The sequence below is a fragment of the Barbus barbus genome (assembly GCF_936440315.1).
Source record: "Barbus barbus genome assembly, chromosome: 25".
In the NCBI taxonomy this organism is placed as follows: domain Eukaryota; kingdom Metazoa; phylum Chordata; class Actinopteri; order Cypriniformes; family Cyprinidae; genus Barbus; species Barbus barbus.
The window spans coordinates 10,645,281-10,658,699 of NC_136753.1; the positions used below are offsets into that span (position 1 = coordinate 10,645,281).

The window sequence follows — 13,419 nt, forward strand, 5'->3', positions numbered from 1 at the left end:
TTGCAAAAACACAGACCCCGTTCTCTTCAAAAAGGCAGAGAAAGACAACAAATCTTATTCATCTCACACAACCCCTTAAAGAGTTCACCAAAAAAAAAAAAACTTGTTTTTCTACAAGTTGACTAGCAAGATTGTTATTTTCCTGTGGGTATTTTCTTTTACTGTTTAGACAATGTTTCATTCACAAACTTCATGAATTTACAAGATTAAACCACATTCTCATGGCACATATCCTAAAATTTCAAGACCAGGCATCAATGTTGTGGCATCACTGTTGTATGTTTAAATAAGCATTGTGGAAATTTTCTTCTTTATGTCTTTGTTGCAATGGTTATTATAATTGAATAAGAGTGCTACAAAGAAGCCTTCTGAGTGAATTTTTTATTAGGTTTTGAAGAGAGGTGAAAATATCATCCTACTACAACGCAATATATCTTATAATTCTATAAGATATCTTAAAAGAAGAAGATATCTATAAATCTTATAATTATAAATGTAAATTGCAATACCGACATTCATAAATGGAAGTAAAAGCTATTTAATCACTACAGTAAATGTTAATTTATTCCTTTATTAATGTAACATAAGAGATGAAATAACAACAACAGTGTGGAAAAAAAATTAACAGGACACAAATCAGTATATCACTATGTAAATGGTGTAAATAATTGCAATGGAATGACATTAATACCGCACATCAATTTTGATTGTTGCTACAAAAGAAAAGAAAAGATTCCTGTCTGAGGGTCTTAAGGCATGATTTTAATAGACATTGAGAAGTCAAATGACCCTCAAATGATTCATTATTTAGTAAATAATCATTTCAAACTCAAACGTTATTCAGAGTATACATTTTGCAATATTCACTTTCTGTATTTCATATATGGTCCACTATATAGTCTCATAATTTCAGCTTTTTGAATCTGAAACATCATGAGTATGTTTATTGTAACATTGCATCCTCTAGAAAAACCAATTAAGGAAAAATTACAAACTCACAGAAATTTATACAATTACGAAAAGTAATTGAAGTGGTTTAACTTGAAATGATCATTAAGTGCACAGAGAAAGCAATCGTGACTTACGACTCTAAATAATTAGAATTAGGCATAGAACCATATCCTTTAAAAATTAATATAATTTCTTCACTGACAAATTTCTTTTCTACAGTAGATAAAAACCCAGTGGTGGTGGAGAGGAGAGCTAACGGTATTAGTTTTCTTGGACGGACTCTTCCCTTTCTCCAGTAAAGGCACTTCTTACAGTTTGGACTGTAGTGGCTTTAGGTACTTTTGGTGGGACTCATGCACCTTAAAAAATAAATAAATGAATGTTTGAATGAAGAGGTTCATCTGAAATTATTTAACATGCATCACCATAAATGAATATAATGCACACATGAAATTCACTGAATACACACCTCAGTATGGTTCAGAGGGGACCTCTTGGCCCACTCAAACATGTGCTCATAGACATTGCCATCATATCTTCCCAGAACAGAATTAAGCATCTCATCACTGTAGTCAAAGGCATCAACCAGAGTCACTGCATTGGGCCTTATCTCTGAGAGAAGACCCTTCAGCCTCTGTGAGATCTGAGCCAGCTGAGGAACAGTTAGCAGACCAGCCTGACAAAGAAAAAAAATATGATCAGGAATAGCTGTTCATAGAACACATATTCTAAACTTGAAGTCAGTTTATCTAGCATTACAGAGTGCTGATCAAAAAGATCAGTGGTCTACATATCCAGTGGCATTCCACAAATCTGTGGGGCACCCCTGTGAACCAGGAGACAGGGCACAACTCATTAACAGGATATTCTCATTCCAGATAGCATTATATTGAACAAAAATATATGTCTAGGAGTCAAACTTTTTCATCCATTTTACTAGAACAGAAAGACTGCAAATGCACAAAAAAAAAAAAGATACTATTTTTTTTTTAAGGTAAGTCATTGCAATCAATTTATTTTAGCTACATTTAAATAAACACATTTAGTTGACTAACTTTCTGCAAAATTTATTTAAATGTAGCTAAAATAAATTGATTGCAACCACTTACCTTAAATTTGTTTTAGTAAATTCAATGAATAATCTTTTATCTGCCTTTATTTTTTGTAAATTTTTAGGAGTACACTAGCATATAAATTGCTCAAAGTCAAGACAAATACTGACTAGATGTCACAATTGTTATATAATGGGTCTACAATTTGGACTGAGTGGCAGTGCACACAGCAATCGAGTCGTCATGCAAACATGCACGCTCTCAAAGTTCAATGTCACTGCCCTAGTCTGCCCTAGTAATGCTGACATTTTACAACATATAAATTGAAGTCAAGCCTATTCTATTTGTGACTAACACCTGTAAAAATATCGACAGTGAAGTTCAAAGCTGCAAAATCTTACCACATCTGACACAACAAATCTTAATTGAAGTGTGATTTCATCAGCCACATTTTAATGAACCAACAGCAGCTTTTAAACCTCAGTAAAGAGCGGCGCATTTGAGTCGCATGCAGACCACAAAATGGATGGGAGCTGCAATGGAGGACAGCGTCTGGTCTAAATTTTCAGATGACACACAGATGATATGAATATGAAACCATACACGAATACCTACAATAAGCATGTATGCAGTGCAGAGCAACTCTCACAAAATGTTAAAGTGACCGAAAACTATTTGTCCTATATGGTTTTGTTCACACAGCAGGGTTTCACTGAAAATACACTAAGTGACACTACTAGCACAGTAACTGCATACTTGGTCTTTAAATGAACTCAGCATCTTTACAGATACTGGTTTATTGATTGTCTGGATTGGCAGGGGTGAAGCTAAGGGGTGGCTCAAAATGGCAGTTTCAGTTTCTGTCTGTTTTTTTCTTAACAAGAATTGTGTTTATTTACAAATAAAACCTCCTCTTCATGACCACAACACATGAGAAACTTTTCATGTGCACTCTCCAAATTGCCAGGCACAAGAAAGAGATGCAGGTGCCGAAAGAGCTACAGCAGCTATAAGAGAAATAATAGATATAAGAGATCGTGGAACAGTTAACAGTCTACAGCATGATTAAATATAGAGACGATTAAAGCAGAATCAAAACTTTGCATGCAAGTATGTATTTGTTAAAAATGTGTCACATTTAAGAACATGTCTCTTGAATGTATAGATTTGCGAGATCATAATATAAGGCATAAATCGCTATAGTTTGAGCACCGAATTTGAACTAGAAAATAATCACCAATGTTGGCATAGTAAAGTAAAATTGAAAATGGATCATGTTTAAATGCATAGAATAACTAATATTGCATTCATCATATTTATATGCTGTTGGCTTCCACCCTTGCCATATTTAAATTCACATGGAGATTCATATATTAAATGAATAATATATCAAATATATATAATAACAAATACATTTTTTTTATATATATATATATTTATTTTGACAACTATTTTTTTAACATTCAATGTTCAATATTATATTTTTGAAATATTTCTTCTCTTTTTTTGCAATTAATTTTTTTATGGACCTTACAGTCCAACTTGGCATTTTTGAAGAGTTTATCGATAAAATCCAATTAAAGTTGAAAAAATATTAAGTTATCTGCATGTCTCATTCATATGAGGAAGCAAAGGAGGAAAACAATCTTTTGGGGGCATTGAGAACCAGAACCAAGCTAACTGAGCAAGCTGAACTATTACAGTTAGAGCTTCTTGTCTATTAAATAAGCTTGGAGGTGAGGAATAATACAAAAATGTTCAAATTCATTTAGTATTACCTGATCAAATCCACAACTTATAAATAACTCAAATAACTCTATTCAGCATTGTTGTTGTCACAAAAACAGTCCAGTACGTATGTTAAAATAATGAAGATTTCTGTGCCACCCCAAACTAATTGCTGGCCCATGCTTGGCCACCCCAATGAAAATATCCTGGCTCTGCCATTGTGGGATGGGCAAATTTTAAAAACTAAATGCGTAAAGTATAACCTGTAAAAAGTCTCCAGAGTTCAGTGCGACTCCATGAAGGGCATAAAGCAGAGCCAAAGTGCTAAGCACAGAGTGGACAGCCGTATCCCCAATCTCACTCAGTTTAGCAGCAAACAGCTTCACCACCACATAATGACAATGCGCCTGTAGAGAGACAATGAAGAGGAACATTAGTCAAAACACAGCTCCAAAACAATTTCTGCAGTGCTGAATCTGTACAAATCATCAGTAATTAAATTATTTAATGAGTTTTGTATACTGAAACAATTAAGCTATGTTCACACTGTCAAGCCAATTATTTGTGTATCTGATTGGAATCTGATCTAAATGATTGACTGTCCACACTGTGTAACTGTTCAGATCCGATTTGTGTCCCACGGTGTGCTTTCGTTTTATAGAATATCCGCATTAGTTTCTATGGCAACAATATTGTGTTGGTATGCCTATGTCAAAAAAAACAACAACAGTAAGGGTTTGCAAGATTTTGTCTTACATCATGACAACATGTTGATGTTGGACTGGATTATTATGTTTTATGTGTCAGCAGCAGAAATGTAGGAAGCTGGAGTGCACAGCTTTATTTTCTGCTGCTGTCTCTGCTGGTCTCAGAACTCAAAGAGGTGTGTAAACCAGTAGTCTATTGTCATTTTCCGTTCGATTCGCACTTAGAAACAACATTCAGAATGTTTTCTACAAACACTGTTTGATGTATTTATGTGGCGTGAGAAAGTGACAGAAATGGATTTCCAGAAATATGATTTGTAAATGTGTAAAAATCATATTTCATATACTTTTTTGCCAAATATTGCTAAATATTATTCCAATATGAACAAAAATGACAAAAATTGAGTGACAGTCTGAACTAGGCTCTGATTAACATGTACGGTTTAAAAAAAAACTGCATTTGCACAGGGATGTCCAATCTTGTGACAATTGAGCTAAAAAAATATAATAGTGTCTGAAAGTTGTGATTGGAGGTCTATGTGTTAATTTATGTTTTTAAACAGCCTTTTCAACTTTTGATTTTATTTCTAATAAGAAATATTTGGTTATCACCAAAGCTTTTTTTCTATTTTGTTATAGATCATCAGACTGTTATGCTGCCTCAGAAGTTTGTCCGAAATTAGTCTCTGGAAGTACTTGCAAACTAGAACGCTGCAGGTAGGCAACAAGTCAGCAGCCTAAGTTTCCAGACATAACCCATGTCCTGAAGACCCTGATTACCTTATTTTAGGTTTGTTTAATTATGGTTGGCGATAAACCATTCAGGACAGTAGCACTCCAGGACAAGGATTGGACACCCCTGTATTAGCACTATAGTTCAAAGGTTCATTTTAAGAAGCCTTACATCAGATGCTCGGACTAAATCAATGGAACTGTTGTTCCAGGCGTCCTCATTACTCTTGCTGTGCTGTAGCTCCACCTGTAGGTTCTTCGCTGCCATTTCAACTAACCTGTGAGCATTTTTCAAAAACATTCTTAAGTCTCTGCAAAAATTCTATGTGCTAAGTGTGCTCAAGGTTTTAACAACATTTATCAATTGCACACTTTACAACCTATGTTGACCAAAAAACAAATTTGTTTTCCTGGATCCAACTTACTTCGAAGCTCTGAATTTGTATGTCTCCACAAGGCTGGCCAGGTCATTAATATTGACAACAGTGGGCCGGGAGGACACAGAATGGGGCTGTATCCTGGTCTGAGGTTCGTTCAGGTAAGAAACAGTGCCAGTCAACTGCTGACCTGCCTTTGCTTGTTTGTAGCTCTTCACCAAATACCTATTTAATAGAACACGTTAGGTAATAAAAAGTAGTACAAATCAATCAGTTCATTATGATAAAAGGAAATTGTCTTGAGAATTGTGATTACCTTAACCAGATGGTAATTGCTCTGCTGGTCAAATGTTCTAAAAGCAAGTTATCATAACTAAATTACTTGTTTCCTAAAAAGGTGTGTGTGTGGGGGGGGGGGGGGGGGGGGGGGGGGGGCTATACGTCGCATTTTATTATTACATTCAGAAATAGTGTAGGCTAAAATACTGATAAATAAAGCAAAATGTTTACAATCATGGCAACCACAACTAAGCTATTTTAGACAACAACAAATCCTCTAAAGGTGCAGTATTTAGGCTAAATATAAACTTCAAGCCAAAACTAATTCATTTAAAGGAGAAACTGAAGCCTACCTCTCTCATTCTGCACAAATCTAAATATTTCCATATTCGTGACGTATCTGGAAGCTAAAATATTTTTTATTATGTATAGACTTTGCACTTCACTAGCATTATCATCCTTCACATAGGCTGTAACAGCACAGTGAGGTCACGCTGAACTACACAGATTGTTCTACGAACTTTTCAAATTGAGCAGTGTAACTTTTTATGTATATCTTTAACCTCCTATCTTCAGGGAACAACATCCATTTCTCATGGCCATGAATTCTTATGTTAAGGAAATTACTAATTTTTCTTGTGGCCAAGAGTTTAATGTGTAAACAAACCTGCATGACCAAAGTAACTTGAGATTATCAGAGATAGATTTATTAATATTTTACTTTGAATTAAGAAGTTATTATATTAATAATTATAGAAATTATTACATTATTAAATTATTTAATTAACCATAGTCCTAGGCTACCGAACTGTATTGTGCATGATGTAGTCGGCATTCGAATGAAGTTTATCATGAATAAATGTTACATATACATAAAATCAAAATGGCCTACAAGAAAAATGTTTATCCATCCCACAGTCTTGTTAGTCCATTAACTGATTGTCTTTTTCTGTAATATTTTGTATATTAATATTTTAATTATTATTATTGGTTATATTTTTATATTCGTTGTTAAGTATTTGATTTTACACCCTTTATTTCGATCTCTTTACTTAACGTTTTGAATGGTTTCGTAAATAAAAGCCTACTGTAAATGCTCGACATGGCAATAAACCTTTGGTTATGCTACATGACAAATGTTTACTGGAAGTGCAGTTTATAGGTTGAATTTAACATTTTATTTTATTTTGACTAATTAATAGACTATAATTATAAATACTACAGCGTTTCGTTGAGGAATTAATAATTTGCATAGTTTCATTTGTAAATGAAAACAACACACTCATTTATCATCACACATGGGTGTAAATACAATCATAAAGTCCAAACTTTATTGGCATAATTGTCAGGCATTTATAGTAATTTATAGCAAAATATATGGTAGCATATTAATAATACTAGCATAATTATACAGAACATTAATTAGGTGACGCGATACACGGATTGAAATAAGCATAAACAATAAATATAAAAATATATCCCTAACCAGTTAATAATAATAATAATAATACAAATTTTAAATAAAAACACACAATCAGTTAACGAATGTTATAATGTAAAAATGTTTTATCTATCTCTGATAATCCCGGTTGCTATGGTCATGCAGGTTTGTTTACGCATTAACACCCACACAACAGACAATTATGTCTGTTGGTTTCTACATGCTATGCCAGCTTCAGATGTTATTTTTAATTGTGAAATTAAATTGTTTTGAAAATTAATTCCATCCAAATTCTGCTGATGTTTAAAACAGTTGAAAGGATAGTTCACCCAAAAATGAAAATTAACCAATAATTTACTCACCCTCAAGCCATCCTAGGTGTATATTACTGTTTTAGCTTCCACTAACTTTACAACAATTTCATAAGAGAGGTGCGTCCAGCGGATAACGCAGGACATTTGTTTACAGGAGCAAAGGAAGCAAAGTTTCCTTACTTTAGCAAAGGAAAACCAGTCTCCTCTTGGCTTGTATCAAAATCCACTCACATTTTTCTTTACAAATCGAGAAGGGTCTGGCTGCAGACATGCACTTGCATTTTCAGACTTGCACTCTCAGACACCTGCACTTCCCCAAGTGATGTCACTTGCAGTCTTTTTAATTTTTTATTTAAATTTATTAATTATGTTTTAAATTTAAAAACGCTGAAATCGCGTTTGGTCTCGTTCTGTATCGCGTATCTTGTCAGTGTGTGCACTTGCTTGGCCATTTTTAGTTGATAAACAGGAAAGTGGGTTCAAGCGCCAGCAGAAGGCAGTGTAATGAAATAGTCTTTAAGAGAAGCAGTCTATCAGCGGAAGTTTAAAATCAGCTCGTAAGTGTATTTACTTGTCTCAGTGTTTAGCGCATTTGCCGTTGCTAGGAAACGCTTATTTTGTTTACTGTGTTGAGAGGTGCTGAAATCGCGTTTGGTCTCGTACTGTATTGCGTATCTTGTCAGTGTGTGCACTTGCTTGGCCATTTTTAGTTGATAAACAGGAAAGTGGGTCCAGCTGAATTTAAATGGTGATTTGTTGGATTGGTATAAAAAGGTTATTATACCACGGCAGTTACTTTTTCTTATTTGTAAGTCGCTTTGGACAAAAGTCACTATTATATTACGAAGTCACTATCGCTGCATACTTGCACTCTTCGCTGCCTGCAACGTCACTTGCAATCCACACAAACCATGCCTGTTTCCAATGAAGACAAGACGCTCTGGTGGTTAAATGATTAAAACTAATCATATATATATATAATCATAACATACAGCGTCCTGCAAGTCATCTGTACGAGAAAAAGACAAGACCCGCAAATCAGTGGAGACAGAACAGCAGCAATGTGCAAAGTCTCTCATTAAGCGCTTTTAACCCTACCGTAGAAAACCATAAACACTAAATATGGCTTAATGTGTTAAGAAGAGTAGTACTATTAAATAAGTGATATTAAAAGATCAAATTCAATATACAGTTTATTAATATAATGTATAGGCTATGTAGTGTTTCCTCCCATACCGCAAAACGTGGCATACTAATGTGGCATAACGGACTAAGATTATAACTGCCAAACTCAATATGCTCCTCTTCATTATTAAAACATAATTAATATGTACAGAAAGTGAGCCCAGAATTAACGCAACGCGTAAATTTTCCCCATTTAGAAATAAACTGCAGTTTATTTCAATTGTGTAGACACGTCTACAGCCCTTTTGTATCATTGTCTTTGTCCATTAAGCTACATAACGTGTTTTATATAATGATTTTCTATGAGAGGAAAATGTTTAATGTGCAACTTAACACATTGCGTTCTGGGCTCGTCTGCTTGCCTGTGTAACTGTCGAAGGCTAATAAGAGCTTTGCGTGTAAACCTCACTCCCCTGATCTCAAAAAAGAGGCACTCTAGCGACTGATGCTAGAGTCCATGGCCTTTAGCCGAACCACGCCGGAGATCGTGGTTCGAATCCCGCTTGGAGCGAGGCGAAGTAGAACCGGTTACATTAGTTGGTCCTTTTAATATCACTTAATGCATTTCTTAATGCACGTTCATATGGTCTGTATAGTTTGCATCAACAATAAGAGATACTGAATTTGGTCTTCATCATCTTAGTCCGTTATTAAGCCACATTAAGCGTATTGCTGTAGGCCTATTGGGAGGAAAAGTGAAAGTTTGCTTGTTGTGTTTATGGCCATATGCTTGCCTTGTAGTACATTAAATTAATAAACTATACATATCGAATTTGATCTTTTAATAGCTCTATCTTAACACATTAAGTCATATTAAGTGTTTATGATTTTCTAGGTGATGCGCTGATTTGTGACTGCGTGTTTTGAGTTTGATCTTAAAAACAATTTTATACACTATAATTTTCTATAACGTGTGAATATATCCCCTATAGCATTCTAAAACAAAACCAATCAGAGCGCCTTGTTATCACTAGTTTTATTTTGATTTCTCGAGTCTGCTATTAGCTTATAGCCCGTTAGCATCGGCAGCGTGGCTGCCGCTAATCTTGCTGAGATTGCTAATACTCTATTCACACACATTATCATTGTTTCACTGTTACTTGCTTAAATGGCGGATGTGTGTCTACCTTTGAGTGCAGGTGAGGACACATTCGAGCTGCATTCGGTGCAGCTGGAGGCCGTGGAGAAGCAGGCCCAGCTGAGAGAGCAGAGAGCCGCGCTGGAAACATCCCGGGCTGACGCTCAGAAGTCCGGGGTAAGTATCACTAACACTCCCACCACCTCTACTCCGTGTGTTTCTTTGCACAGACCCTGTGCACCCAGGACGCGATCTTCCCAGATGTCCTTCACTCCAGCGCCGGGACGCCAAGGACCCTGGGTGCACCAGCAGCGGAAGATGCGAGCCAGGCCCCGGGCAACGACCTCTCCCCCTCCGCCGCCTCCGGTCTTCGAGATCTCCACCCGGAACCGCTTCGCGCCCCTCCGCGAGACAGAACACGACACTGTGATCGTCGGAGATTTCATCGTCCGGCACGTCCGTGCTATGTTAGCTGAAGGTGAAGTGCACACTCACTGTTTCCCCGGTGCTCGTGTTCTCGATGTTTCTGCGCAGATATCCGCGATCCTGAAGGGCGACGAGAGCATCGGTGCTGTCGTGCTGCACGCGGGGGTTAACGGCACCAAGCTGCGGCAGACGGAGACACTGAAAAGGGACTTCAGGAGCCTGATCGAGACGGTACGCAACACATCGCCCGCAACGACGATCATCGTGTCAGGACCGCTTCCCACGTATCGACGAGGACACGAAAGGTTCAGTAGACTGTTTGCTTTAAACAAATGGTTATTGTCATGGTGTAAAGAACAGAAACTGCTCTTTGTTAATAATTGGAATCTTTTCTGGGAGCGTCCTAGGCTTTTTCGTGCTGATGGCCTGCACCCCAGCTGAGTCGGAGCGGAACTCCTGTCGGACAACATCTCCAGGACGCTACGCTCCATCTGACTAGTAAGCCAATTCTCAAATAACTACTATGATGACTTTTGTTCTACCCACTTAAATGATAGAAGTACTTGCGTTGTCCAATCTATGCAGACTGTGTCTGTTCCCCGAATAGCGAGGTCAAAATATAAATTTAATGCAGGATCTAGAAAAAATCTGATCATGATTAAACCAGAAAAATGCAAAATAAATGATCAAAAACTATTTTTAAAGCTTGGGCTCCTAAACATTAGATCACTCGCACCCAAAGCAGTTGTTGTAAATGAAATGATCACAGATAATAATTTTGATGTACTCTGCCTGACTGTAACCGGTCTTAAACCAAATTAATATTTTGGTCTAAATGAGCTACTGTTATAAACATGAGCCCCGTCAGACTGGTCGTGCCAGCGGTGTTGCAACAATATATAGTGATATTCTCAATGTTACTCAGAAAACAGGATACAGGAGGTTTAACGCATTTGAAATACTTCTGCTTAATGTTACACTGTTAGATATGCAAAAGAAATCTCTCCTATCTCTTGCTCTGGCTACTGTGTATAGACCGCCAGGGACATATACTGATTTCCTAAAAGAATTTGCAGATTTCCTCTCAGATCTATTGGTTAATGTTGATAAAGTGCTAATTGTCGGAGATTTTAACATTTACATTGATAATACAAATGATGCGTTAGGACTTGCGTTTACTGACCTAATAAACTATTTTGTAGTCAAGCAAAACGTCACCGGGCCCACTCATCGTTTTAATACGCTAGATTTAATTATATCACATTGATCTTACCGATATAGATATTGTACCTCAAAGTGAGGATGTTACTGATCATTTCCTTGTATCGTGCATGCTGCGTATTACTGATATTAATTATATGGCTCCGCGTTATCGTCCGGGCAGAACTATTGTTCCAGCCACCAAAGACAGATTCACAAATAACCTGCCTGATTTATCTCAACTGCTCTGTGTACCCATAAATACACATGAATTAGATGAAATGACTAGCAACATGGGCACTATCTTCTCTAATACATTAGAAGCTGTTGCCCCCCTCAAATTGAAAAAGGTTAGAGAAAAGCGTACTGTGCCATGGTACAACAGTTATACCCATTCTCTCAAGAAAGAAACTCGTAATCTGGAGCGCAAATGGAGAAAAACTAACTTGGAAGTTTTTAGAATTGCGTGGAAAAATAGTATGTCCAGCTATAGACAGGCTCTAAAAGCTGCCAGGGTAGAGCATATCTGCAAACTCATAGATAATAACCAAAACAATCCAAGGTTCTTATTTAGCACAGTGGCTAGATTAACAAATAAACACACGCCACCCGATCTAAATATTCCCTCAGTTTAATAGTAATGACTTTATGAATTTCTTTACTGATAAAATAGATAACATCAGAAATACAATAACAAATGTATATTCTACTGCGTCTAGTATTTCAGCTTCATTCATCGCACCCAAAGAAAAACTGCAGTGCTTTGCAACTATAGGATAGGAAGAGCTAAATAAACTTATCAGTGCATCTAAACCAACAACATGTTTATTAGATTCTGTACCCACTAAACTACTGAAAGAGTTGTTACCTGTAGCAGAAGAACCGCTTTTCAATATTATTAACTCGTCATTATCTTTAGGTCACGTCCCAAAACCATTCAAGCTGGCGGTTATTAAGCCTCTTATTAAGAAACCACAACTAGATTCTAATGAACTGGCAAATTACAGACCCCTTTCAAATCTTCCGTTTATGTCAAAATTTTTAGAAAAAGTTGTCTGCTCAATTGTGCTCCTTCTTGGAAAAAAATTATCTCTATGAAGAATTTCAGACAGGTTTCAGGCCTCACCATAGTGCAGAAACTGCACTTGTTAAAATTACAAATGACTTGCTACTTGCTTCTTGCTTCAGACCAAGGCTGCATCTCATTGCTAGTATTACTTGATCTTAGTGCTGCGTTCAACACTATAGACCATGACATACTCATAGATCGATTACAAAACTATACTGGTATTCAAGGGCAGGCTTTAAGATGGTTTAGATCCTACCCGTCCGATCGCTACCACTTTGTTCATTTAAATGGGGAGTCATCTCAATTATCACCAGTAAAGTATGAAGTACCACAAGGATCTGTCCTAGGTCCTCTGCTATTTTCAATATACATGTTGCCCCTTGGTAATATTATTAGAAAAAACGGGATTAGTTTTCATTGTTATGCTGATGATACTCAACAATATATCTCAACAAGACCAGATGAAACTTCTAAACTATCTAAGCTAATACATTGTGTAAAAAATGTAAAAGATTGGATGACCAATAATTTCCTCCTATTAAATTCAGATAAGACAGAGATATTACATATTACTTATTGGACCAAAAAACAGTACACAAAATCTCTTGGATTACAATTTGCAACTAGACGTCCTTTGAAAATCATATTTCCCATGTTACAAAAACAGCATTCTTCCATCTTAGAGACATTGCCAAGCTTCGAAACATGCTACCTGTTTCTGATGCAGAAAAGCTAGCTCATGCATTCATGACTAGGGATGGGTACCGAAACTCGGTATTAAATCGGTCTCGGGGCTAAATTATGAAAGACCGGAGTATTGATAAGCTCTGACGTTATCGGTACTTCTGTCGGTATTGGAGAAATTAAGAAAACACACATA

At 36.4% G+C, this 13,419-nt stretch overlaps 1 protein-coding gene across 2 annotated transcripts in view; it reads right to left on the reverse strand.

Moving 5' to 3' along the window:
- Window positions 1-551: 551 nt before the first annotated feature.
- acox1 (acyl-CoA oxidase 1, palmitoyl) overlaps window positions 552-13,419 on the reverse strand; it is a 41,806-nt gene continuing 28,938 nt past the window's right edge. For both annotated transcript variants that reach the window (XM_079376608.1, XM_079376607.1), the window contains exons 10-14: window positions 5,596-5,772; window positions 5,343-5,448; window positions 3,995-4,138; window positions 1,421-1,627; window positions 552-1,310 (exon numbers count right to left, since the gene is read on the reverse strand). In XM_079376608.1, the coding sequence (XP_079232734.1) occupies window positions 1,260-1,310; window positions 1,421-1,627; window positions 3,995-4,138; window positions 5,343-5,448; window positions 5,596-5,772 (685 nt within the window). In that variant the 3' untranslated portion in view covers window positions 552-1,259. The remainder of the gene's footprint in view (window positions 1,311-1,420; window positions 1,628-3,994; window positions 4,139-5,342; window positions 5,449-5,595; window positions 5,773-13,419) is intronic.